The sequence below is a fragment of the Aplidium turbinatum genome, chromosome 5 (genome assembly GCF_918807975.1).
Source record: "Aplidium turbinatum chromosome 5, kaAplTurb1.1, whole genome shotgun sequence".
Lineage (NCBI taxonomy): Eukaryota > Metazoa > Chordata > Ascidiacea > Aplousobranchia > Polyclinidae > Aplidium > Aplidium turbinatum.
In genome coordinates, this window is record NC_137476.1 from 36,589,484 (window position 1) to 36,616,321 (window position 26,838).

Here is a 26,838-nt window from a genome sequence, read left to right on the forward strand (position 1 = left end):
TACCACAATGCGAACAATGACGTAATGCTGAAGTGAACCGCTTTTTTCAACCGGTTCGGGTTCGGTTAGGGTTTAAGCTAACTCAAAATTTCGGTTCAGTTCCGGTTAAGGTTCAGACAAAATCGCACCAAAACCGGTTTACAAAAATCCGGTTCGGGTTCGGTTCGACTCCCTGGTTTTCACAAAGAAAAAAAAAGCTGTTACCGTATTGCATATGCACCTGATGCAAATGAATAAATAACAAGGGCGTCATTCTGCATTGAAAAAACAAAAAACTTCAATAAACACAAATACAAAACATACAAAAAATTTATAAAAAACAAAATCAAATATAGTTATTACTATCTGAAGCCTTTACAAATTGTTTCACCTAACGGATCATCAGAAGGTCTTATTCAAAAAGAAATAATTTGAAAATATTTCTATTTGAATAAGACCTTCTGATGATCCGTTAGGTAAAACAATTTGTAAAGGCTTCAAATAGTAATAACTATATTTGATTTAATTCGCTCTGCTTTGCCTTTTTGCTTGGCATTGAGCACTTTTTGTAGTATTAATAGTTTTCATTGTTTTAAAAAACAAAATCTGTTACTTTTAATTTGTTCTGTTTCATTATTTTTAGATAGCAACACCCATGCACGAATTAATTGAGTGTTGCCCTTGGGGAAAACTTGATTTGGAAGAAAAATTGGTAGTTCATGCATGGTCATGCTCTCCTGTAGCACTGGAAAAATCCGCTTGTGTGAGGTCTTTTTCTGCTTGAAAATACGATTTATACCAGCAACTCAAAAGATGAGCATTTTTTTTTGTTTAAGGATTTAAGCATTTTCATCTGAAGAAGGACTACCGTTATTTCACCATCAAGTGAAGTGAAGACCTATGAGTATGGTTTGTTTGTTTGTTATATCTTTATCCTGCATTGCGGGAAAGCGGACATGAGCGCTATGCATCGGTGTAGGCCTTCCGACGTACACCTGACCCACGCTGCAGCCGACGGCAATGTCTGTTTTCGGTTGTCTACTCTACTTATGACTTAAATTTGGTACTACTCATTACTCGAAATCGATCACTGGGTAGAGGCAATTATCATAAAGTTTCTTGCCCAGAGAAACAACAGCAAGTGCGGTGGCTGGAGTCGAACATGCAGGCTCTCGACTGTGAGCCCAACGCGCTAACCACTCGGCCATTGCTGCCGACTGTACAGTTAGACCATTTGTAAACATGAAAAGGCCAATTTTGCCGTTTGAAACACGAGAAAAGCATTTTAGAGCAACTGCAAGAATTAATTCAAGTCAAATAATTGCATATAAATATTGAATGAACTCAAGAATAACTACCTCAGCTGCTGCAACATACCATATTCTATGGTACAGTATGATAGTTGCTGCAATTTGTACGGCATTCCTTGCATTAGTGTTAAGCTATCTACTTACCTTACCGTGTGTTATGATAATGTTTGGTTTTAGTGACGTTAAATGTGACATATCTTTGTTATGTACGGTATCTCCAGGATAGCAACAAGAAATTTTTGGTAACTAATTGGATTGGTTGATATTTCACAGCCTACCGTATTTGTTTAAATTCTGCTTCCACTGATTTAAAGCTCTTCCGACATCCAATGGACACCTCTGAGGTATGCAATTATTCAACTTAGTCAATAGATGCTCTCAAAGCTTCACAATATTAGAAGGCTGTAGAAGACCTTTTGTTGTCACCAACTCCAGTCCTAAATTATTGAAATCACATGGAGGTTAATACTTGATTCTGAGTATAATAGTTCGTGTGCAGTGCATTACATAGCACAGTGGCTTTGTAGTTTATCAGGTCACTCTCACAGAACAGTATTGTTTTGTTTTTTTAAATAAATTAAAAAATCTTTGGGTGGTACGGTATAATATGCCAATACTTGGCCCATTTTTATTACGTTTAAGTGTTATCAAGATCTATGGCTAAAAGGATATACGGTTACGGTATTATATATACTATATATAAGTTTGTTTCAGAAACATAAATCCTTCTGTAGCCTACAGTTCTTTCAAAATAATAACGAAATTCAACTCATAAAAAGCTTAGTGTGTTTGCATTCCTGAAACATTCTTTGATATTTCAGACGATTGATGATCTGCTTGTTCATTTGATGGCTATGGGCTTCGATCAGAGTGATTGCCAAGAGGCAATTAATATGGGGAAGCTATGCCTGAGTGATGCTGTTGATTGGATACTCTCCGGCAAACCCAAGCCATCTTCATCTGGTCATCTAGTATTATATAAGAACCAGGATGTATCCTCAAGTGTTGGTGAGAAATGGACCTTAATGTAAATTGTTGTTTAAAGTTAGAAAAATTTTAGATTTCTGTGAGAAATGTTTGATGCAAGACATTTGTGTCAAATGTTTTGACCTAAGAAAGGCGAGGTCTTGCTTATTCCTATGCTGAGGAACTTAGTTTCATAACTTTTTGCAATGAATTGAGCTTGTTTTCATTGCAGTTGAATGATTTATTTATACTTTCACTATTTTAGAAATACCACATGGTTCTAATGGGGCAACGAATCAAACTGATTCTAGTGGTGTCACCAAAAATCCTGAACCTTCACCAGATGTAATGAAATCTGAAGACACTTCACGGGTGGTAAGAATTATATATCTGCAGCCAAACAACTTATTGGTGCCATATAGCCACTTATATATATTTTAGCTGTGCATATTGAACAGTAGAGAAAGTGAGAATTAAAGTGATGTTGCACTTTTTTTTCAGTGCTGTGATTGAAGATATATATATATAATTCAATTAATTAATCATGTGATGCACTTAATTTAACACAATGAGAATATAGTCAGTGCTCTGTTATTTTTTATGAAACTTTATGTCCTTTGTTATACAGGCGCTTAGCAGGTACGCAGCCTCACGAGGTGATCGGTATAAAATACAAGACAAGAAACGTCGAAAACTGGAAGAAGAAGTCAGAAAAGATAAAATTAACAAGATGAAGGTACGATTTGTTTTTGAGCAGTTTTGAATTATCCAAACTTAAAGGTTCTTGCATTATCTTTTGGGTCATGCTGCCTTTAATCTTGCCTCCCATAACATAACAAAGATTGCTTTTTAATGTTGTTTTGGATTAACTGAAGATGCCATAACATAATCCAGAACTAGCCATTGGATGGCTGCACAAATATACATTTATCATGGTGTGCTTTAGTCGAGCTCAATATTTCGATGTTGTGCTGTCTAAGTGTTGTATGTTTGTCGGTGATGTTGTATTTTGATGGATATGTCTTTGTTCTGTTTTAAGCATTGTGTGTACCTGGCATTGCCTCACGACTGCAATAAGTAAACAAGCTTGTGACTTCACATGATTAGGTGCGATGCAAAGCAACTTGATGGTTTAAATATCGGCTCTTTCACCAGCAGTTGTTTACCTACCTTTCTCCTCATAACCAATATTCAATTATTCATTTCATTCACAACTTTGCGTTGGGGGCAAGTCATCGGTTTAGCCTCGTATTGAGAATTTTGTTCTGTGACATACAATGATGTGACTTCTTAACTCCGGTATTATATTATACATGTTGCTCTAAGGATGTAACAACATTAACATGTGTACTGTGTAGGCCCTTGGCAACAGCTGGCTTGATTGTTTTCTTTCTACCTAGGAAAGAATTAATCGAGAGCTCTGTGGCATAAATTCGTGGTGCGATACTGATGAGCCCAGTCTCAAAGGCAAAACACGCGGCTATCGTTATCACTTTTTTCTCCACTTGACTGCCGAGAAACATCACTAAACAGTAAACAATAAACATGTTTGTTACCTTTCCTAGTTGAGGGAAAACGTATTGAAAGAGATTGAATGTGACCGGAAGGCACAACGCAAAGGGAAGGAGACACTTAAAACGGAAGACAAGCATCCTTCTCCACAAGTCCGGGATGCGACCTCTGCAACATCCTCCTCATGCTTTGTACAGGTTGTCTTGTAGATTCATACTCCATGCTTCTACTTGCTATGCGAGGCTTCAACAACGTTTTTGACCTGTGGTCGCTGACGTCATGATTTGATTGATGCTCTCATGGAAGATTTTGCGTTTGTCATGGAAATACTTTCACTTTTCACTTAATGGATTTGTAACGAGGTTTATAATTATTGTATGTCCAGTTTGTCCACTGTCCATTTATATAATTTTATTTATACCGAATATTTATTCCATCAACCCTCTATTTGCATACATATCATACGCTTTAAAGTCCAGATGCTCATACTCGTTTTAATTTATTTCTGTTCAGATTCGGCTTCCAAACAGCTCTCCCGTTCGCCGTAAGTTCTCGTCTGATCAAAAAGTGCGAGATATTATTGACTTTCTGAAGGATGCGATTTCTACCGATTCCCAGCATCAAGTCGTTCTTTTGCAACCTTTTCCACGCTTGGAGCTTGCATCTGATGGCTCCTCTTCCTTGGAGGAGCTTGGACTGTGTCCGAGCTGCAGCCTGGTGGCCAGGGTAGTTCCGATCGTGCACTCTCCCACAGGTACTTTTGTATAGCTACAAGAGTTGATGATTTTATTGAAATCTTTTTAAAACGTAAAGATGAAGCTTTTGCATATGTGCTTATTGCTTAGCTTATGCAATGCATTGATTTCAATTTGTTTATTCAACCAAAATAACAAGAGTGTTACATTTTTTAGCTCTCCAATCTTCTGCAAAACAGGTTGTAATGTGTTCAACTGCTGTAGATACTAGTTGTTAATGTGGTGATCAATTGCTGGTCCGTTATTTTGTTAATGTGAATCAAATATGTTTGACTTGTATGTTGATTTGTAAAATCATAAACAACTTTTTACTTATTGAAGGTTGTTGGCTTGTTGCTCTGTTCAATTTATCATTCCCGGTGTAGATGTTAAATTGTTAATGACCCACTCCGATTGGCTATTATGACGTGTTGAATTGCTTAGACGCACATGATGACGTAAGTATCACCGAGCCGATGAGTAATCCCGCTGATGACGTCAATTCTCATCTTCCTTCATTACCTCAAGTCCAGGAGGCTCTTGCACATGCTCCTCCTGGGCAGCGATACTCTTGGCTCCCTCCTGTGCTTCCTCATTCATCCTCTTCATCCCACCATTGGCCATCAGCAGGAGGGCACAGGCTTGGTTATGAGGACGATCCATCTGGTGCAATCCAAAACTCTTCGGATGTTGTCGCTGAAGAAGAGTGAGTCCGAATTTTCGTTGAGCAGTTGCTTGTGGAAGGATTGTTTGTTTTTATCTGAATCAAGGAAATGAATGAACTCGTACAATCTTTCCTGAATAGTTGGTTCATGTTTCAGAAGTCTTCATGAAGTTTCATCTTCGGAAGACAATCACGAGGAGGAAGAAAATGTACGAGAAGTATTATCCTCAGTTAGTCATCATATGTGGGGGTCCGGGAGACTACTCGGTGATGAGGAAGACGACGAGTGAGTGATTGATTGATGCGTGGTCTTCTTGGAACAGTTTAAAACTCAAATCAGTGACTGTTAATCACGTTTATATATATGTTTAGATGTTCAATCTTTCAGGCATGACCTTAACTTTAACTGTGTTCTTAAATGGATTCCCGTCCCTTGTACCAAGAAAATTATAAAACCCCCTAGAGGTATACGATACATAAATGATTTAGTTGTAGCGAAATTTGATGGCTTAGCCTTCTTTGTTGTTCATTAATCAGAATATTTTCAACCAAAAGTCTTGTTATTCAGGGGAAGCCCCGTCATGGGAGAGCCGCAGGAAGCCAATGGTGAATGTGGCAGGTTATCAGCACGTCGTTAACTCCGTCATGTTACGTTGATTTAACGTTATGCTGCGTTAAATCAACTAAATATGACATTCAATTTACTTCTGAGCTTTTAAAACTTGGTAGTGTAGTGGTAGTGCAGTTTTAATCCGGTGATATCCCCGTTACTGAGGGTGGCCGGATTCACCTCCAAGTACCGCAATCGCCTTCACACCCTGCGTCCACATCAATCTACAGTATGTAACGCGTCCTCTCTTGTCAAGCCCACCTTGCTTTACAAAAGCAGTATGGTGGAGTTCGCATTCAACTTGCAAGGTTGTTTGCGTTGCCGCCTGGAGTAGGTTGCCTTTTCAAATTTTCAAAGGGAATGTACGTTATAATTTAAACTTTTAATTATTTTATAAATACCTGTAATTTTGCAATTAGATGGTATTTCTGAATACTTATGTGTCCTATCTTATAATGTACAAGCAGCACATTGTAAAGTGATCATCACTCAGTTTGTGTCGTAACCTACTTATTTCGGTTTGTTGTTTAGATGCTGAAGATGAACACGATGCTGAATATGTACACGATGACGCTCAGGTCAGACGGGAACTGGCCATTCACGCGCTGGAGCAGCGGCTGGAACACGCTGGAAGTAAGTGCTCGGACTTGTCGCTGAAACTGTACTCTAACTAAAAGATACTCAAGTGATTAATTCAGGATTCAAATGCATGTTTTAGCTCAACACTAGAATGCTCAGGCTTAGCTACCATGTCCAGTATTCATGATGACAAATTTGTCATGGTTACAACTCAAAGTAGTCCAGGTACATCCCGAATACCATGCGACCAGGGCCGTTGAGAGGATAATCTGGGCCCGGTACCGATGCGATCCCAGGCCCAAAATCAAGATACTTCTAAAAAGGACACTATATCTAAAGAATACGCGGTAGTTCCTTCAAACTCCCAAAAGTACCCCCTGAACACCCCTGTCAATGGTACTGCATGTGACGCACTACATCAGAGGTGGGCAAACTACGGCCCGCGGGCGCATGCGGCTCGCAATAACTTTCTGTACGGCCCGCTAAAGCCTGAAGCAATTATATAAAAAAATAATCTTAAAATTGCTTGAAAATTTTAATTACTACAATGACTTGATTAAACTTTTTCTTCATATATTTCATCTTGATAAAGATAAATTAGCCGATAGTCTTTTTGTCGCATTGTAGTAGTTTGTTTCCCCAGCCACATTGTGATCTTGCATGAATGCATGGCTATTATTAGTGTCAAAGCAGCCATTGCTAAACAGCCGATGGGGCCTACGTCACAATCGAAATTTCTGACTTCGGCCTGTGTCGCATCATGAGACTTTATTTGTCGTTTTAGTCTTGGATCAATCAAGGTCAAGACTCTTGGTGTTGGTAGAGAGAAAAGCGGCGATTGTGACAGTTTTTATGATTATGTTAATTCGCTCACAGATGTATTCTGTTTAATTCGCTCAAAGTGCGTCTGGCAAAGTGTTATCTTGATGTGGATTGTATTCAAATAAATAATTGAGACAAACATTTTTTATATCTTTTGTGTAACACATGTAGGCCTACTGTACATAAAATCTCCCTTTCTTTCGTCACTTTAAAAATAAATAAAAGCTTGTGTTTTAACTAGTTTAGATTTTATGTTTTGGTTTATAATCTTAATTATACTATACTGCGGCCCTCGAACAAATTCAGATTCTGAATGCGGCCCTCGAGAGAAAAAGTTTGCCCACCCCTGCACTACATGATGAAGACGTAAGACGTCATATTGTAATTGATGTTGAATAGTAACCGGAGAATTAAACGATTGGCGTTTCATAGTATATTGTATCATACAGTATACATGCAGACTGTCTGTATGTATGCGCTGGACTTGTTAGAAATGCCGGAGCATGGGTTTGCGAAGGTCTTGCCAAGCTGTTCACTTGTTACTTTACTTCAGTTTTAAGCATGTGTTAGCATTTACGTTTGGTCACCCCTCTCCAGACTTTTATCGCGTTGATTTCTATTATTTTCGCTGTGATGGTCAGAAATATAAACATTAAACAACCTAACATAAACTTTTTGAAGGAGCGATTAATGTTGGTTCGTTTATAGGACTTTCTGAGGTTCCTTCGAGATCCCATCTGGAACAAGCAGTCCCATCCCTCTTCACAAGAAGTTTACATGTGAGTTCCCATTATGTTGTCATAATCACAGGAAAGTGATCACCGAATTTCGTTTCTGGAACAACGTTTGCGCAGATAATTTGCCTAAATTTGATACGCAAAATGAAATCTGAAGATTATTCTGTTGCAGACAATTTAAAAGTATTTTCTGTAATGTTTAATTTTGTGGTATTCAAGGTTACTTTGCTCTCGAATTCAAAGTGAACAGCGTTTAAAAAACTTTTCATATTGTTGTTGCTGGTTGCGAGGGATCTATTCACAGCTGTCGTTGAACATATGCGCCGAACATCTACTGCAATACAATTAACATTTGCTGTTCTCTTTGCCGTAGCCTTACGTTGTTGATCCGTTGCTTTATTTATAATTGATTGCTTCAAACTGGTTGTTTTTGTGGTTTTGCTAGCTGCGGCTTCCTTTTAATGAATCCCATCCACTATAAGCCATGAGACCACAACATAATGATGTTATAGGATAGGATTGGTTGTTCTAATGTTAAGACATTCCTCGATATATCAATCCTATAGTTTCCTTTATTTAATTGTGGTTTCAGCAATCGTGCCAACTACTTAGATTCTTGTTGTGGGCAGGTACTGCTCCAAAGGATAGACTCTATTGGGAAGAACAAGCTCTCTACAGTGGGTGTTCTCCCTTTTTCTATGGCAGACAGATTGCTGAAGGAGTTGATTGAGAGGAAGAGACTGGATCCAAATACCGTCATGTTGCTCAGATCTTGGTAACTCCTGGCAGTGGTGTCTAAGTGGCTCACAAATCTAGTAATTTTAAGTTAAATGAACAACTAAGTAACTGAAACCGTATGTACAGGATTTAAAGCCTTACTGACTGAAGCTTTCACTATGGGGATTTCACGAGATGTCTACGGTCAGATACTTTTCTGTATCGATTTCTTACAAAGAGATATAGAAGCAAAACGGCTAGAACGCCTGGTCAACCTAATCAAAAAATGAATTTTCCAAATCGTTTGCTGAACATGAGTTTAGTATCTACATTTTGGGCTCTTTATTTTTTGATTAGATATAGTGCCCCTTAACAAGTGTGCAGCCAATAAGTTTCCAATATTGACACTAATCTTCTTGTCCAGCCCCCTAGTGAAGCTGAAGCTCGACTACTACTCGTACGCCACCAACCACCTTGTCAACACGTGCAAGGTCTTCAAAGGTGAATCATTTGTTGTCGCAAGGTTTGAATCAATCTTTCTATGTTCAATTGTTCATGGACTTAATGACGTTTACATACAGTATAAGGCAAACCGGGGCGTGTTGTCACAGCAATTTTTTTTGTACTTGCACTGACTGCTTCGAGTCTATATTTGTAGCACGTGCTTCGTTAAAAGTCATCTTCATTTTGAGGTTAGCAAAGTCAAGAAAAGACAGCAGGTTTAGCTCAAATTAAATTATTATCAAAAATTTGGTCATCGATGTAAATTTCACTAACTTTTCAAAATTGTGTGACGCTTTCGTAAGAGCAGTCTGACCGCAAGTATGCAATCAGTTTTATAGCTTGTTATGTTAGGAGTTTAGCTGACACTTTAGAAGTTAATAGCGTGCCTTTTCTAGCCACCATTAAAACTTTTGTCTGACTGCATACGTCGGGGCGAGTTGTCACAGCTGTGACAACACGCCCCGACGTAAAGTTTAATACAAGAATATTAATAAATTTCATTGAAACATTCCAAACAATTTCAAAAACTGGGGACTTCACCCCTATCAACACAAGCCTTGTTTAATTTACGGATTTTTCTATTAACTTTAGTGAAAACGTAAACCAAAGTGCTAAAAAGTACATTTTAGGATTTCAAACCATTTCATAAATATTATTAACACAATTTTAAGAGGGCCCTTTTTACTAGAATTTGGGCGGGAGCCCCACATGGACTTGATGCGGCACTGGTTAGCAGGTTTTAAGTTACTGCAAACGTGCAAAAGAACAGTTGCAATCTTGTGACAACACGCCCCAATCCCATGTTTTGTGACAACACGCTGAACATGAGTTTTTTTTTTTTACAAAAATTTGATTTTTTTGAAATCCTTTTGCGGTTAAAAAGTTTAACTAGTGGCAAAAGGAAGTGTAAGCGGACAGTGTACGAATGATATAACCAAATCACTTGCATTGTATATAGCAAAAGCACAAATCGAAAAACCCCAAACCTGTGACAACACGCCCCGGTTTGCCTTATTATTTTTAATTAATTTTTTTTTGCCATATCCAAACTATATTTGTCTGGTGGTTGAAGATTAAGCTCAAGGAGACGGTATGGCAGGGAAACATAGCACCGTAGTTCGATCTGTCTTCGTATCAGGATGCAACCATGTGTCTTCGGTTAGAATCAAACTAGGTACCTTCTAATGTCACGTACCTCTGCCTATTGAAGAGGCTTTCTTCAGTGTGAACAAGTAACGAACATCAAATTATGAAAATTAGACGATCTGAATGGCTAGCGTCGAAGCTACACCGTTATGGTTAGCGAATCGCAATTGCTCGCTGTACTAGTGAGTGCTCAGCCTTGTGCTGATGGCAAGGAAGAACGCTCTCTTCTTCACAATTAAATATTTTATTGTAATAAACGTGGCATAGCCAGAGAGGAGTGAGGATTTAGGTTTATATCAGAAACGATTCCTCTAGCTTTACCTTGCTTAATTTAGAGATTACTTTCATTGTTCATGTTATCAGCTGTTGGCCCAGAGCTGAAAATTTTTGTTCTAATTTTTTTCAGGACTTCGCGTTTTAAGTTTACGATTTTGTTCTTTGCTTACTGACAAGGGAATGACCGTGCTGGAATCGCTACAGCGACTTCAGTATCTAGACGTTTCCGGATGTGACCAGTTGACAAATAATATTTTAACTTATTTGAAAGGTAAGTTCAGGTTTGGTTCGAAGTTTTCCATCAGAAAATCATGTCTGATAATGTTGTTAAGGATGGCTGCTTAACTTGAAGACTTTCCAGGTCACTTTGCAGCCCCCGTTGCAGTATCCACACATTCTACGTGATCGTTTGTTTTATTTGACTTTGCTTTATGAATGTGTGTTATTTATACTCGCAACAAAATAAACATCAACTTCATCCGTTAGTTGCGGATGACAAGAAGTCTGACGCAATTTCGAAAACTCAATTTCCAAGTTTTGTGTTGCTGAAAGACTTTTGTGATTAATGATGAAGAATGTTATGTTGGCTGACGAAACTTTATACACACACATATCGTGATCATTATTTGAGCTGACCAAGTGCAGAAACTACTTGTCAATTTGAATCAAAACAACCACAGCCACTGATATCTTAACGTGTGTTTAGATTGCCATGAAGTGAGCTATCTGTCACTAGATGACACTCATGTAACGGATGCTGGTTTGTCTGGATACTTACAGTGTTGTGGAGGGCGGCTTGTGTCTCTCAGCCTCAAGAACCTGCCAGGTAGTGTTGGTTGCATTCATTGAAGTAAAGTTCCAGCCGCAATGCGTTTTGATCAGGTCTTTAACCATTGACACGCATCCGAGGGTTAATGTAAGAGTTTAACAGATTAAACATACAGGTTATTATTATAACAGATCAAAATAATGCAGCCAAAATTCACCTTTTAAAATTACAAACTTGTTACTATCGGTTAGATGGTGCGTTTGTCTGAAATAGCCGGTGGTTGTAAATGAAGTTTTGAAAGTAGACGAGATGTAAATAAGATTCAAAACCTCTGATCAACAGTAATTCTGGCCATCAGATTAGTTAACTCTTGCAACAGTCGTCGCGTTGCGCGGACGCCATGACCGACGCTTTTTATGTTTGTTCATAATTGTTACAAAAAATTCACTTTCCCCTTTTTCTCTCTTCGTTTTTTTTTTTAATTCTAATAAGATGTTGTGACTGTGCCGTATTTTAAACTGACAGTCCTGCTTTGGTATCATGCACGTTATAACATCAGCGTTTTGTCGCTTCTACCCTTTTCTAGACCTCTTCTATGTTTGGCATATCTTGTTTTCGTTGTGATGGTGAAAAATAAAAACAAACTGAATTGTTTGGAAAGTGTTGCCAGTTGAATAAACTCATCAGTGCCAAGTGGACCACAGTCTGCATTGTTCATGTTGTATGTTTGTCCAGGTGTATCGGAAGCATCGCTGATCCATGACATGCCAGCCTTGCAAGCGTTGTACATTGACAGAACTAAGGTGAAGAAACTTGAGCAACTGGTCATTGTAGCTCCGAACCTTCAGCACCTTAGCTTGTCAGGTGACGTCAGTGTTTCTTGCTCATAATTACGTTTTGTGACGCTAAAGTTGTGATCACCTTGCGGTGCTGAACGATTGATGGAGCGTTTGTATCAACTTGGTTTCATACTCACCGCCTCGGTGGTGACTTAGTGGTTAGACTTGTCGGAATATGAATTGGTAGATCTGGGTTCGATACCATGTCGGGTCAAACTAAATACCTTCAAAAAGTCGTACCGAGTGTTATTCATGCTTGGCACTCTGCAAAGGAATCAAGTCAAGGGAATGGTGCAATGTCTCTGTGCGTCTGCGCTTACAACCCGACCGCTCAGACAATTGCGCACTCAGGCACAATGGTTTAACTTGTTGCTTGTTTCACTTTCAAATATTCGCTATTATTACCCGTATCACGTGACCAACTACGAGAATCAAGCGTATTTAACATCGCTTGTAGACGTTGAACCAATGTTGGAAATGCCTGATTTGCAGGCTTACCTGAACAGCATTGTCACTGCTTACGTCTTCTAGGTTGCTGCCTACGCTACAGCCAACCACAATACCTCGGCTTGCTAAAAGACAGTCTTACGTCATTAAACGTCACACATATGACGTTGTCGCGCTCTGATTCGTCTGGTTCAGATGATGACGTAGGCGATTACGTCATGCAACAGTTAAAAGGTCAGTATTAAAATAACCGTCATATGCCACCATTGCTTCATTGATGCAAAATTAGTTCATTTAACGCGCGATTGTCTCATCTACATCTAGTTCATGGTTCTATGATGTGTATAGGTTATCTTTTGTTTCGTGCACATCACTTTTAAACCATAAACAGACATAACTCAGCAATTACACTACATTTAACATTATAAAAAAACAATAAGCGAACGTTTTCGGCTAGTCATACAGCTCTTTTCAAGCCTATAAGAAAAACATTTTAAAATAAATATTCTATAAATATAATATATTATATAAAAAGAAATATCATTATAGAAATTAGACATTAGGCCTATTAAGAAATATTTTATAGAAATATTTCTTTTAAAATATTTTTCGTATGAGCTTGAAAAGGGCTGTATGTCTAGCCGAAAACGTTCGCTTATTGTTTTCTTGCTTTTATAATGTTAAATGTAGTGTTGTTGCTGAGTTATGTCTGTTTAGTGTTTATGGTTTAAAAAGTTACATAATTTTTCGGTGAAGATTTAGTTTAAACTATTTCGATTAGCTTTAACTGTTATTTGACACTGTCTGCTTTGTAAAGCGCTGAGGAGCAACGCATTCTGCGATGGATACAGCGCTATATAAAAACTAACATTGTTATTATTATTGTCATAAATGAACAATCTATTCTTTAATTGTATAATATATGTATTTTGTAATATAAAAGATCTACGATTCTGTTTTTGTCAGTTGGTGTTGACCTTTTTGTTTTGAAATCCCCATCTTCTTTATTTTAGTTGATAAAACTACCATACAACGTTTTTATAGGTAGAGAAAACTTTTTCTCAAACTGTTCAAAAAATTTTATGATCAGATCCCCACTGCAATGCGTGATGGAAATTTACAGGAAAATCTGCATCAGGCATTGCAGAGTGCAAAAAACAGTGTTGCAGAACGCGTTTTCGAATATTGAATTCTCATCAGTGCAACTACGTTTATGTACGCAATAACGACGGTTAAATTTAAACTCAATACAATACATTACAAAGATTATAAGGACATATTCTCAGTGTTCAATTGAATATTAATAAATCCAGAGACATCAGAAAATCACTTCCCACATGTAATTCCAGACCGACATTACTCGCTTAAGGTGTTTTTTGTTAAAACAAACTTAATGTTCAAAGCAAAACAGCCATCACAATGAACATCTACCGAAGTATACTAATTTACAGTACTTATTAGTCAAGCAATGAAAATTAATAGACGGTATTGTTATTAATATCAATTCAATATGATTTCAGTGATTATAATACAATGTAGTATAGTAGCGTATCTAATTAATTAGCGACGACCTTTTAAAGTACACGTTAATTCGAAAAGAAATAAAAATTGTTATCAAAAGTTCCAGTCATTTTAGAAAATTTCACCACCGGTTACAGAACCATCCATGATTGTTACCTTGACAGAGTCAACTCTGATTGATCATCTACGCCTTGGAGAGTAGCTAGTTGAGAAAATTCAGATAATATGAAACCAAGAGTTTACAGAATAGTTGATAAAACTACCATACAACGTTTTTATAGGTAGAGAAAACTTTTTCTCAAACTGTTCAAAAAATTTATTTTAGGTTTCAAAATATTGCACAAGCTCGACTTCAGCTACCGCCATTCCCTCACCAGCGTTGGCATGTCCTGTTTGGAGACGTTCCCTTTAACCTCTTTGGATTTGTCACATCATCGCTCCGTTGGTGACGTGGCGTTACGTCACGTTGCTGCGATGGGGAGGTTAGAAACTGCTTCCGTAGATACGTTGATCTTTAGTTGCAATTTTCTAAAGTCATTCAATCTATCTACGATTTAACGTATTGCGAGGTTGGACGCCAACGCATGTCTACATTGTCTAATGGCGTTTCTCCATGCCACCCAGTCCTGAGGGTCGACCGGTACGAGATCTTCCCGAATGTTGTCAATAAATTATGATTTGAATCACAACTGTAGACACAAACCACACGGTTTAGCCTGATGCTGGAGTTCGCTACAGTAGTAACGATTTGCACTAGCAGTTTCCAAGTCATGTACTATGACGAATAGCACTCATAGTCATAGCACATGTCAGGCTAAAAACAGGTTGTTTGTATCTACATTTGTGAAGTAAATAACCATCTTAAAGCGGTCGTCGGACCACTCAGCAATCAGCATGCGATAATTCAGCAAGTGCTTCAACTCAGCAAGTATATTTCATCTACTGGCAAGTCAGCAAATGAGATTTACGTGTTTACATCAGACTTGCATGGTCATCGCCTGTTAAACTCACTTTACTGACTTGTGACTTGTCAAGTTTTGGCTTGCTCAGTTGTTACTTGCTCAGTTTCATCATTTACCAAATTCAGCCACTTGCTGAAATGTTGCTAGCACAGTTGTCACTTGCTCAGTTCACAACTGCTGACTTGTAGGAGACTCGCTAAAAGCGAAATTCAACTTATAATTTGAATGTTGAACACAGAAGAAAGCATGTATTAGTGTTAGGCAGGTTATGACCTTCCTGGCTGTTCAGCATACCAGGCGAGCTAGTTGCAATGAGCAGTTGAGCACACTGCCGCAACTGCTCACAGCGGCGGAACAGCTCGATTCGTCCGCCATTTTGCGGTTATACAAATATATTGCGGGAAACTTAAACAATGTTATGGTTGGCATCTCTTGTAAATTGCGAGGTCATAACCCGGTCAGCAAATCTGTCGTTTTTACATTGGGTTGTTGTCTGCAAACGTTGAATCAATGTAAAAAAAAGTTTGTGACGTAATTTCCATTACTCTTTTCTCCAGACTCAAGTTGCTTGACCTCACCAACACAAACATAACTGACCAAGGGTTGAGGTCATTGACCCCGTTATTGACACGGTTGAATGAACTTGTACTGAACAAAACGCCAATCACAAGCCGCGGAGTGATCGAAATGTTCGCAGGTAACCTCAACCGAACCAAGTTCTGGACAAGATTTGATTTGCATTTTCAAATGTAAATTTATGTGTAATCTACAGGGTGGGGGGCAAGTGGGAGCCATTACCCCACCCAAAACATGTAACTTTGTTCACGGTGTATTTTGAAGGTCACGTTAATGCAGACCTTCAAATCGCTGTGTTTTTTTTTTTAATCGCCCCCCCCCCCCAAGGCTGCTTTCTGGGTTTGTCCCCTTGTGTGAACTGTATTTGAAGTGACGCTGCTACGTGTTACAACCTGGAACGCCATATCAAAGGCATTGGATTTTCGGTTCGGTGTCACGTCATTTGCCAGGTGGCTGGTACTGTGTGACTTGCAGCTTGGTGTACTTGCCAGGCCTTCGTCACTTGTAGCCTTACATATAGCCCATGCGCAATGCGCATGTTAGCAATGTGATTGCAGGATTATCAAGATCGATAGACATTCTCATAAAATTTGTTAAATATCCAGCAGCTGTCAGTCTTGCGAGGTGGCTTTACAAGGTAAACCATGCTTTGTAACTATCATCATTAATAATCAAGGCCACAATAGTTCGTTAATCTTATTAACAAGATTGATAGACGTACTCCCTCAGGGCTTAAGCTTACTTTGCCATATGTTGATGAAACGTTATTTTAACTGTAGTTCTACGTTCCAAGGTTCGCTTGTAGCAATGTCCTGTCTGATTACTTCCTTTGCAGAGGTTCAACGAGTGCGTTACAATAAGTTATACTTGAACGCTTCTTTGTGATCAATGAATGATTAGAATTAGATGATGAAGTTTATTGTTGACCGTCGCGTTTTGTCGGGATTTGCCTGTTTGTTGAATTTCTTGACTTCCTCCTCTACTTCATTGCATGATACTTTCTTGCAGTCTACGTCACCCACTTATGCTGAGTATCAGAACTTTTTCGGTTTTAGTTCACTTAGTTTTATCACAAACATATAAACCTAAAAAGCACAAGAACAAACAGTTAATTGTGTTGCAATTTGTATTATAATTTGTATTAAACCACAAAATAATTAATGTGATGAAACAGTGAATGTTGTAGCATTGGCAGCGTGGCGTCGTCACAAAAACTATTTGAACTACATGGAAAGAAAAATGAAAGAATTAATTAATTGCAATTTGTTTTATTCTCTGATTTGTTCTGTTTTCGAACCCTCGAGCTTTGTGATGCTTCAACGACACAAACCAACATTTGAGCATCTTTGCAGGTATGCCCAACCACCCAAGTGCATTAACAGTTCTCTCACTGCAACTAACCAACGTAGATAATACGTTGATACGACGTCAGGTGATTAACAATGACGCTACTAGATTGGTGACTCTCAACTTGAGGAACACAAAGGTTTCAGATTCAGGTCGGTTGGAAGCCATAGATCCCCTCAATTCGTTTTGGGGGCAGCTACCCAGATAGCAAAATTTGCCATTTTTACATTGATTCAACGTCTGCAAACGTTGAATCAATGCAAAAAGGACGGATTTTGCTGTCTGGGTAGATGAGAGCGTAGTTGAGAATGTATTTTAAGTCGTTGTTGATAAACAAGGGGCTCCCCAACCTTTTCGATGCTACGAATCCTTTCAATAGATTACCGATCCTGCGCACCCTTGAACTTTTGTAAGTGAACCAGAGTCAGTATTTGGCAACACTGCTCTCAATTATGAATTGTAGAGCTTAAGTTTCATCATCATCATGTGCCGCGTCCGAGACGAAGGTTAGCTGTTTCACGAGTCATGTTCTTCCGCTACTCTGTTTACTTCCCCGATGCAGCCTGCTGTTTTACTTAAGTTTGAGCAATTCTAAAACCAATGCATTTATAAACCACCCCTTACAACTTTCTGGGCTCGTTACCCCAATGGGACCAATGTGTCTTTGTTTCAATTCCGGTTTTTCTCTACAATTTGTTAGTTTTGTTAAATTAATCTTCATTTTGTTCTTGATGTCATTTCAGGATTGCGTCACCTGGTACTTCCCCACCTGACGTCACTATATTTGAACGACACCAACGTGCGCATGAGGTCACGACCCGAGATGTATCCCGGATGTCCACTTCTGAGACACGTACACGTCAACAGAAGCGTCTTGATGACGTCATATCAAGCAGAGTCGGACAGTGATGACGTAGCCAGCTAGAAGCTTGCGGCGTCGTCTTTGGCGCTTTGATGTGTTTCCGTCGTCGCGTCCATGGCGCACCCCCAGCTATCACTGTCGTCTTCACGAGGTTGGCCGCCTGTGATGTCATCCACACGATTGTGACGTGTGCTGACACCCTAAGAGCATCAACCCTAACACAAATAATGTATCATGGCTAACCACTGAGGTTAGTGAGCCATCGAGTGGGGGCGTCATTCTTTATGTATTTCCGTAAGAAGGTGTTTAGAGCGGCATCGTGTAAATAGTATTCGTCTTACGTTGTGGTCAACCCAGGCTGATGGTTGGTGCCGGATTGTCTTAGCATCGCATAAGCCGCATTGCTGTGTGATATGTTTTGCTGCCGGTCTCTCTGTGGAACCAGTATTGGCTTTTTCGTTTGAGTTGTCTAAGAATTGGCCAACTAGCTGTGACAATGCTATATTTAGTGTCAAAATGACCACACAAAGATAGTGTTCTTGCTTCGTCTGGTACTTGTTTTCTTCAAATAGATGTTTTCAAGTTTCCTGTAAGTCAATTGTATTAATCCTATCCACAAATAACTTGGCCTTTAAAGCAGCCGTCAGTTTCGAAGACATTTAGTTGTTTGTTCTTATGTTCCTCGCCATGGCAGCACCATGCTGCAGTGGCCAGCACAACAAGCGACTTACGTTTGTGCAGAGGCAGTCAAGTTCTTCTTCGCGACTGGTGATTGACATTCAATTTTTAATCGTTCTTCGGCTCTCAGGATATTCAAGATTTATTACTTGTTTGGCTGGAATGGTCTAATAACCGGAAATTTACTTTTAATTAAATTTACGTCTTTTCAACGCATTCAAACGTTGAGTGACAAACTCCTGTGCTATGTTGGTAACGAGGCGATGTCGGATACCTCCACATTCATTTTCAGGGTTATTTATGGTTTGTGGTGATTTATTAAGTAACACGACGCCAGTCTTTGGTCTCTCGCGCCGTGGTGGTAGCGTTTAATTTAAGACAGGAAATGTTGAATTAATCCGTCACTTTGTGAAGTTCAAACGGTTGTATACTGAAAATCAAAAGAACATGCGCACTGTCGGTAGCCATGTTCAACTATGGCAGCGGGATAATAAAATAATTTACAGATAACACTCAGAAAGTCAGCCTGCTCCAACAGTTCAAATCGTGTGCAAATTAGCATCAGTGTCGGGTTTGAGCGTTTTCAGTCGGAGGATGAGATTGTCGTGTTCAGTCGCGCTGCAAAGGTGAAAGTATGAACAGTGAACACTTAGCGGCGGAACAGAGCTGCAGTTCAAAAGGAATAATATTTCGACGTAGAAAAAAACTTAAAAACAATTTTTTTTTTGAAGCAATTTTTCCACGCTTCCAAGGAAGTTGTTCAAAAATGTAAGCCAGTGCTTCAGGAAGTAATAGGAAAACACCAAGAAAAATGGCAGAACCTTCTCGCTCTCTTAATTTCAATACCGTACAGTATTTGAAACTAGCCTACCGTACTGTTCGTTTTCAAAATTTGGCAACTTTCCTGACCCTGGCAACCCTGCATGCTGAGGAGAGCTCAACGGTTCTTCCAACGTGTGGTTGGTTTACATAGCAAATACTTCACGCTGCTAGTCTTCAAGTTACGCATCAGTTTTCAATAAAGAAAGGATAAAACACGGTTCAGGTTCAACTTTCTTGTAGCTCTGAAATTATCTTGTGGGCTGTCCCTCAGCCGAGTGGTAAGAACATCTGCTCGACGTTCGAAAGGACGTGAGTTCGATACCGCTCAAGAGCAAGCGGCTGTGTCTCGGCAAAGACACTTAATGGCAAGCCAAAATAAGGGGAGCAGCTGACTCGAAGACTATTATATGTCACTTTGCTGCTTCCTGTAGTCTGTTGTACCGCATCTGTGATCGCAGTGTAGCCTAGCCTACTGTATGTTAATTATCGCAATGGGCGCAAATAAAAACACGATTAATATTCTGCAGATATTCTCTAATCTTCAAAGAAACATTTGCCACAGCTACTTTCTTCTCATAGCAGGAAAAAAAAGCCAAAATGTATTTTTACTTGACAGGGTTACCATGCCAACCGACTTAAATTGTTTGAAAGGATTTCACAAGTCTCAATATTTTACACAGAACCTTTAAGGGAACAATTTGGGTTCTGTACCAACAAGAGGCCCATCCCCCAATCAAAATATCTCTCATAAAAATATAACTTATATATCCCACGGTTAGACGTATTCCATAAAAGACGTCCTCAAGCAGGGGGAGGCGAAAATTGTAAACAAGGGGGAAATAGGGGTTCCTGAGATGCGGACATCCTTTTTATAGCACAAACAACAAAATCATTTTACAAATCATCTGATCCAGCGTTCCCTTACCGATGTTCAACCACGTTTTCAGTCTGATTCCGAAACCTGGAGCGGTTTAGACAAGCACAAAAATCAACATTGTCGTCTAGGCTAGTAGGGGTGTCCATTTCAGAATAACAGGTCCCCTAGAACCGATTCCAAATTTGAACGAGATCTAAATTATGGAATGACAAGAAATGGAAGGTACAGTTTGGGATGAGTGGTAGTTTTCCATAAAAACAGTTATCTCTGAAAAGGAAAATATGAGTCGTTTTTTCAGATTGTTTCTCTCTGTGAAGATTCTGGGCTCCATCTTCTTGGGTTCAAGTCTAGCGGACCCTCTGGCAACACTGCTGGATGTGCAAACTGTCTTATTTCTTACATTTTATGAAATGATGTAGCATATTCAATTTTTTAAATATTTTTTATCTATATAAACTTGGTCGCATAACCTATGTCAACTCATCGCATCACATTTCAGTCACAAAATCAAGTTAAATATTTGATATCCAGAGAAACTAGCATTTTATTCTGTAATTTACAATTTTTTTGGGGGCACTTTCTCATGATTTAACCACCAACCGTTGTTGGATAATTGCGTATGTAGGCTAAGCCTGTGCTTCATCTTTTAAGCTTTTTGCCCTCAGCCTAGGATTGAAAGTGTAGTTGATTGGTTGATCTAGCACTTATTCGTCGTGTGAACCTCTAGGGTCGAGGGTATATCCTTTCACCACCCCAGATTCACGATGTTCCCGGACTACACTGGAAGACTACTAGAGAGCAGGTAGTCTTTGGTTTCATCATCCAAGACACGCATCTTCCACTCCATTAGATGGCTTGAAGATGGTGCAAACGAGGATGTTGATGGTGTGGTTTGCCGTGTGTTCCTCGGCATCACATTCACAGGACAAGGAAGAGGCCATTCCCCATTGAAGTATGGTTGAGCGGAAAAGTCCGACGCCCGTACGAAGACGGTTGAGGCGAACCCATGCCTGTGTTTGTAATGTCAGGCCGATGGTGCGTGTGTCGGCGTCTGGGATGAACAAATTGACTTTCATATAACATTCTATTTTTGGCCTGCACAATTAGTCGCAGAGACGTCTAGTTGATCAGTTTCGTTGATCAGAAGTTGAGCGGCCGGCACAAATGGGAGTTTTGATTTCAGTCGACGGGGTGCTCGTTGCACCCTAGTACTGAGTATGCTTATTACACATTTACGACGTGCAGTGAAACGGATGGAAATAGCAAATAATGTTACTTCTACATTGCTTAACGTCTTACGTTGTTGTTGCATTGTTTTAACATTAGTTTGAAGTTTTGGTAAATGAGATGATACTGAATGGACTTTTAATATTGATGAAACTGTCGAAGTTTGTAAGTTTTAGAATTTTAACCAATGCTAAAAGATGAAAGAAGCTGAAAGCAGGTTTGTTATTTGAAGAGGAGGCTTCAAGAAGTTCTTAACTTTCAACAATCTAACTTGTGTTTGGTTAGGAATGTGTAAAATAAAGATATTACAATTTTGGTAAAGAGGTGGTTTCCTTGAACTATAGGCAAATAAAACGTAACAACCATACGGCATTTAACATTAAGCTTATTAAACCTTCTGTAGACACAATACCACTCAAAGTTACAGCAAACAAACAGAGTTGCTACTCCCTTCAAATCTTTAACATTTTCACTCTTAGTGGAGTAACAAGAAGGTTCCTTTCAAATAGAACTGATTGTTGGAATAAAAATGCTGAAATTTCATATTCATTAAATATTAACTTACCCCAAGTTGTAATATTTTTGTAAATATATAACAAATATGTTTATTTTTAATTAAATTTTAACGGATACGACAAATCCTGGATAGTTTGTTTATTTGCACAATTTGTTGTTGAAGTAAAGTTTATTAAAAAAGGGCCATCTTGTTGAAACACTCGACTTTTAATTTTCAACTCATTGCGGTTAATGAGCCGATGAGTCCATTTCAAACAAAATGTGTCTCTGTAGCCTTTCAGCCATTTAAAAACCTTTCTCAGCACAAATTATTCCAAACAAAGTAATTTAAACAACGCAAAGATGCATTGATTCAACGTAAAATAACCAATTTTGACTTAGGCAAACAACATAAACTTTTGTCACATCTCGTCCGCTCGAGTGCCGCAGTCTGCCTCTCTTCACCGAGCACTGCTTCTATTTGCGAAACGCTAAGTGCGTTTATAAGTTAGCGCTCAGAATCGCAGCTTACTATTCGCGGCAGAAAGTGAGCAGTGGACAGTGGCCTTTGAATGTGAAAGCCTTGAAGTAAAATAATTGCCAGATGGTTGTTAGGCTGGTTGTACTGTAGAGTAGGGCAGCCTGCACTTAATTTTACATGAAACTCCGCATCAATAGACGTATAAACGATGTTACAAACAGTAAATTTGTCAGGCACGTGTCAGTCACTTCACAAATAGGCTTATGCTGGTTAGTAAGTGAGATAATCCCATTGATGGCTTGTACAAAGAGGGTGTAGGGTTTGGATGACCAATTCCTCGCCTATGTCTGCTTGGTAACACCAACGTCAGAAGACTCCGTAGTTGCGTGTATTTTACTCAAATGAACATGCATGCTACGATTGCTACGTAGCATTAGTAGCCTACCACAATAATATATGTTAAACGTTTGTGAATGAATAAAGTTTTTTTTGCTACAAGTTATAAATATAGTTTTGCCATGACCCCACAAGGCAGTAGGTTACAGATTAACTGGTAAACACAGCTTCTATGCTGGGTGATAGCAATTACAAATTATTTCATTGTCAATGATGATAATGAATACAAGTTGCTGTGCTTCACCTATGTATCCACATAGGTAATTATTACTGTTTGTATGCTATACTAGCATGAAAGAAAATTTCAGAATTAATTAAACGTTTACTGGAACTCTTCCCCAGTTTACATATAATATCTTGGCATTGTTGATTTAAGGTACGATGAATTATATTAATTTTTTTCCGCTTTCAACATACTCTCTCGGTTATCTAAATACGTTTGGAATGCTGTGTATTTATATCTTCTTGACATCTTGCATGTCAAAAATATATTCAATGCAAACACGCGTTGTTGGAATAGTTTATGGCGACAAGCAGTTGTGGGTGGCTGGCCGACATTGTCTTCTTAATTACTTGAGTGTTATTCCTGAATCTATAGTTGTGTTGATTATTCCAACGTCGGCAGACGTGAATCAATGTGAACAAAGTCAATGTACAATTTCAACACGGCCAGTAACATTTTAGCTTTGATGCACAGTATAGAGGTAAGTCACGCGATATAGAGGTAAGTTCCCAGCAACAAAATTCGTCATTTTTACATTGATTCAACGTCTTGTAAAAATGACAGATTTTGCTGTCTGGGATTACTGCTGGATAGGAGGATGTGGTGAGATACCGGAAAGTGATATATTCAAGTTTAAAGTGAAAATCACTGCTTTTCCAAAGTCTTTGGAATTCACTTGAAAATAAACAATAAAGGAAAATCTTGATCGAATCATTCTTTTAGTCCGGCGTGGAGAACCAATGGTCCAGTTTTAAAACATTCTTGTTTGCTCCAAAAGTCAATATACAGTACATTGGACTTCGAATGGATTTTCATGGCGAATTTTGTGTTTGTTTTACAGCGGTTTGTAATGTTGTCCAGAGAATCTGTGCGACGCCTTCTGAAGTGCTTTTCATATTCTGCCCAAGTTCTAAACTGTCTCCTGGGACTGCTTCAATTTTAAAATCATTTTCGGAAATGTCGCTATTTTGGTTTTAATTTTCCACCAAACAAAGTTAATTAAACATAAAACTTTTTGTGTTCTTATGTGATGGGCTTGTTGATTGCTAATTATGTCGAATGAACGTGTTTTAATGATGATTCTATGAGGTGTGTTCTATATATCAGTCTTAGGAAAATATCCACTTTTTAAAAATTCCCAAACGACGTTTATGAATCACAGACAAACACTTTAACGTTTCAAAAACGTCGCTTTCACATTGTGTCAATGTAAATTTTTGTAGGCAACAAGTTTTTAAACATGTGTCAGCTTTACAAGCTTGATGGTCGTAGATTGCCTGGCTGGCATCGCTGTTTTGTTGGCAACGAAGCTCAGTATCAATGCGTTTTTAAGCCAGTCTTGTTAAAGTTATTGCTGTGTGTTGTAAGAAGTGTATTGAGAATCATTCATCGCACTTTCCTGGAAACCTCATCACAATTTGCTTCAAATGTGAGACCTCGTTTGCACTTCAGGACGTCTTCCGTTGAAAAAACATATTTTTTACACTGATTCAAGGTCTTTAGAACCAGCGTGGTCATTGGATATCAGTGTCCGTGGTGTTTCTGTGATCAGCCAGGTTTGTGTTGTGGATCAAATTGTATTTCCACGTTCTTCGTATTTGCGTAATAAAACGCTTTAATCCTTTGCTTTTGACATCGGTATACTTGAAACATTTCTGCAACCTATTTCACTATTTTATAAAGTATACTATGTATTTACAAATGTTGCAAAAAATTAACACTGCCGTTTTAATGTTTCAGATTTAATTATATGTTGACTTTTCAAAAGTGTTTTTCTTTGTGATGCAACAAAGCTGGCCTTTTTATTGCGTTGTGAAGCACTAAGCTATCCACTTTGTTGTTCAATCCCAAAAGACTTGTTTTTCGATTGGCCGAGCTGTGTCCTTCAGGAGTTGCCGTATTTAGAAATTCCTCAACAAGTTGTGTGCCTGGTAATTATCTCTGTCCATTCGTCAAGTGTTTATCGAACATCAGCCTTTGCAGCAAGACAGAGCTTTCTCGTGTGCTTTGAAATTTGAAGAAATTTGAGACGTTTTTCAGAGTTCAACTTCTAAAAGAAAAGCTTCGTCGTTTTTCTTTTCACAGTTGATGGCTAAGTTTTATTTAACCAATCCATCTATTCCTGCCATGCTTCGATCTGACGTAATGGTAGTTTCTTGTTGTCTATTGTAAACTTGTGTTAATTAACTTTTTGCCTTGACGCCAGCATAAAGTTTCAAAGATTAAAGTTTGTTTGGCGTTTCACGTGCTCATTTGTTTAAAACATTTTATTGGCGTTGCGGAGGAAATACAATGTTTAACCTTTTCTGCAAGTAAAGTCATATTTTGCAGCCTTGAGGAACAAAACGTTTTGTAATTATTATTCAGCCACCAAAGTTTGTGCTCACAAAAAATGCTGAGACTGCTTGTTTAGGATTAAGGATTTTAGATCATAGGGATACAAAACTGCATCCGCTTTTGACTTATCCGCAAAACTAGAAGGGTTATGTTTTTTTCTGATTTACAAAATAATGTACTTTTTGTGGATTATACTATAAGACTAAGAGGAATAAAATTGATTTTGAAGTAATTTAAGGTTTTTTGTTGAAATCAAGCCAGCAGTAAAGGGTAAAAAATATCAAATTGGTAATTGACCCTTCCAATGTTGGCGTGACAACGCAGTTGCGCGTCCCGTAATGTACTGTCCCTAGCTTGTGATGAAATGAATTGACTGACACGTATTATGCAAAACTTAGACAACTTGCAGCAAATTTAACATAATTAAATTATGTTATTAGTATAAAACCACTGTATTTTCATTTTTATTGTTTACTTGAAACAGAGATCGCAGGGCACGAAGTTGAATGATGTTTGCAAGGCTAAACAGAGACACCAATTGTAAGGTCTCGCACCACACAGTGACGTTTGCACTGCTACACAAATTCAGTGACGTCACACAACGATGACGTGGGTTTTACGAACAAATTTTCTGTTCTACTTATTAAATATTTATCCGTTTTATCTCTTTGTTTAGGATTGGTGAGCGTAAGTTAAATGCAATTAAAAAATTTCTTACGGTTTGTCGACTGCTGCATTGCTACAAATTAGAGATGTCAAGTTTAAAACCGGAAATTTCAGCCACAAATGCCAGTGCTGATACCAACAAGAAATTGTCATGGAAAGTAAGTTTTAATCTATATCTTTACAATATTGCATAACATCAATTCAACAATTAATGTGGTTAATTTAATGTATAATTAGCCTTGTTTTCCGCTGCCAAACAATGATCAATGCATTCCTTGTTTGCTCAATCAAGTCAGGTGTCATTGTAACTACATTAAGGGCTGTAGCCTATCTGTCAGCAGTGGATTATCCAACGATTAAATAAATCGACGGATTAAGACAATTATTTCCTCTAATATTAATTTTATTTACTAAGCATAATCCGCTGATTACTAATCCACGGATAAACTTTGCATAAACAGATTTTCGAATAACTAATCAAACGATTTATTTAATCCACCTCTCACACGATCCGCAGTTGGTATGTTCGACCTTAGGTGATGCATTCAAGTTGCAAAAGTGTTCTTTGACTTCAATTTCACGTCTGCAGACGTTGAATCAATATAAAAAAGACTAATTTATTTTCTGGGGTGGATAGGTTGGACAAAGTAGAATTTGTTACAAGACTTCAGTGCAAATTTGATTTTGAAAAAAATAAAAATAAATTTAAAATACAATTGAAGGAAAGGTTTGAAAAGTGAAAAGTTATTGCAAATGC

At 38.4% G+C, this 26,838-nt stretch overlaps 2 protein-coding genes across 2 annotated transcripts in view; both read left to right on the plus strand.

The window, feature by feature from the left end:
- The first annotated feature begins 1,508 nt into the window (after window positions 1–1,508).
- Window positions 1,509–18,787, plus strand: LOC145770544 (uncharacterized). The gene is made up of 21 exons (XM_082582222.1): window positions 1,509–1,633; window positions 2,111–2,297; window positions 2,521–2,630; window positions 2,884–2,991; window positions 3,821–3,964; window positions 4,281–4,521; window positions 4,946–5,207; window positions 5,323–5,451; window positions 5,734–5,771; window positions 6,307–6,408; window positions 7,885–7,955; window positions 8,543–8,688; window positions 9,055–9,131; window positions 10,687–10,827; window positions 11,263–11,382; window positions 12,061–12,189; window positions 12,696–12,845; window positions 14,458–14,614; window positions 15,652–15,791; window positions 17,023–17,169; window positions 17,761–18,787. Exons 1-21 carry the CDS (start codon window positions 1,619–1,621, stop codon window positions 17,940–17,942), a joined length of 2,796 nt encoding a protein of 931 aa, XP_082438348.1. The 5' UTR covers window positions 1,509–1,618; the 3' UTR covers window positions 17,943–18,787.
- A 7,317-nt stretch (window positions 18,788–26,104) lies between these two features.
- LOC145770565 (parathyroid hormone 2 receptor-like) overlaps window positions 26,105–26,838 on the plus strand; it is a 42,791-nt gene continuing 42,057 nt past the window's right edge. The window contains exon 1 of the mRNA XM_082582251.1: window positions 26,105–26,239. Within this exon, the coding sequence (XP_082438377.1) occupies window positions 26,168–26,239 (72 nt within the window). The 5' untranslated portion in view covers window positions 26,105–26,167. The remainder of the gene's footprint in view (window positions 26,240–26,838) is intronic.

Excerpts from the sequence above, each read along its gene's own strand:
- LOC145770544 (XM_082582222.1), top strand. Across the intron at positions 7,956-8,542 it reads TCTTCACAAGAAGTTTACAT|GTACTGCTCCAAAGGATAGA; the intron begins GTGAGTTCCCAT and ends TGTTGTGGGCAG. Across the intron at positions 17,170-17,760 it reads CACAAAGGTTTCAGATTCAG|GATTGCGTCACCTGGTACTT; the intron begins GTCGGTTGGAAG and ends ATGTCATTTCAG.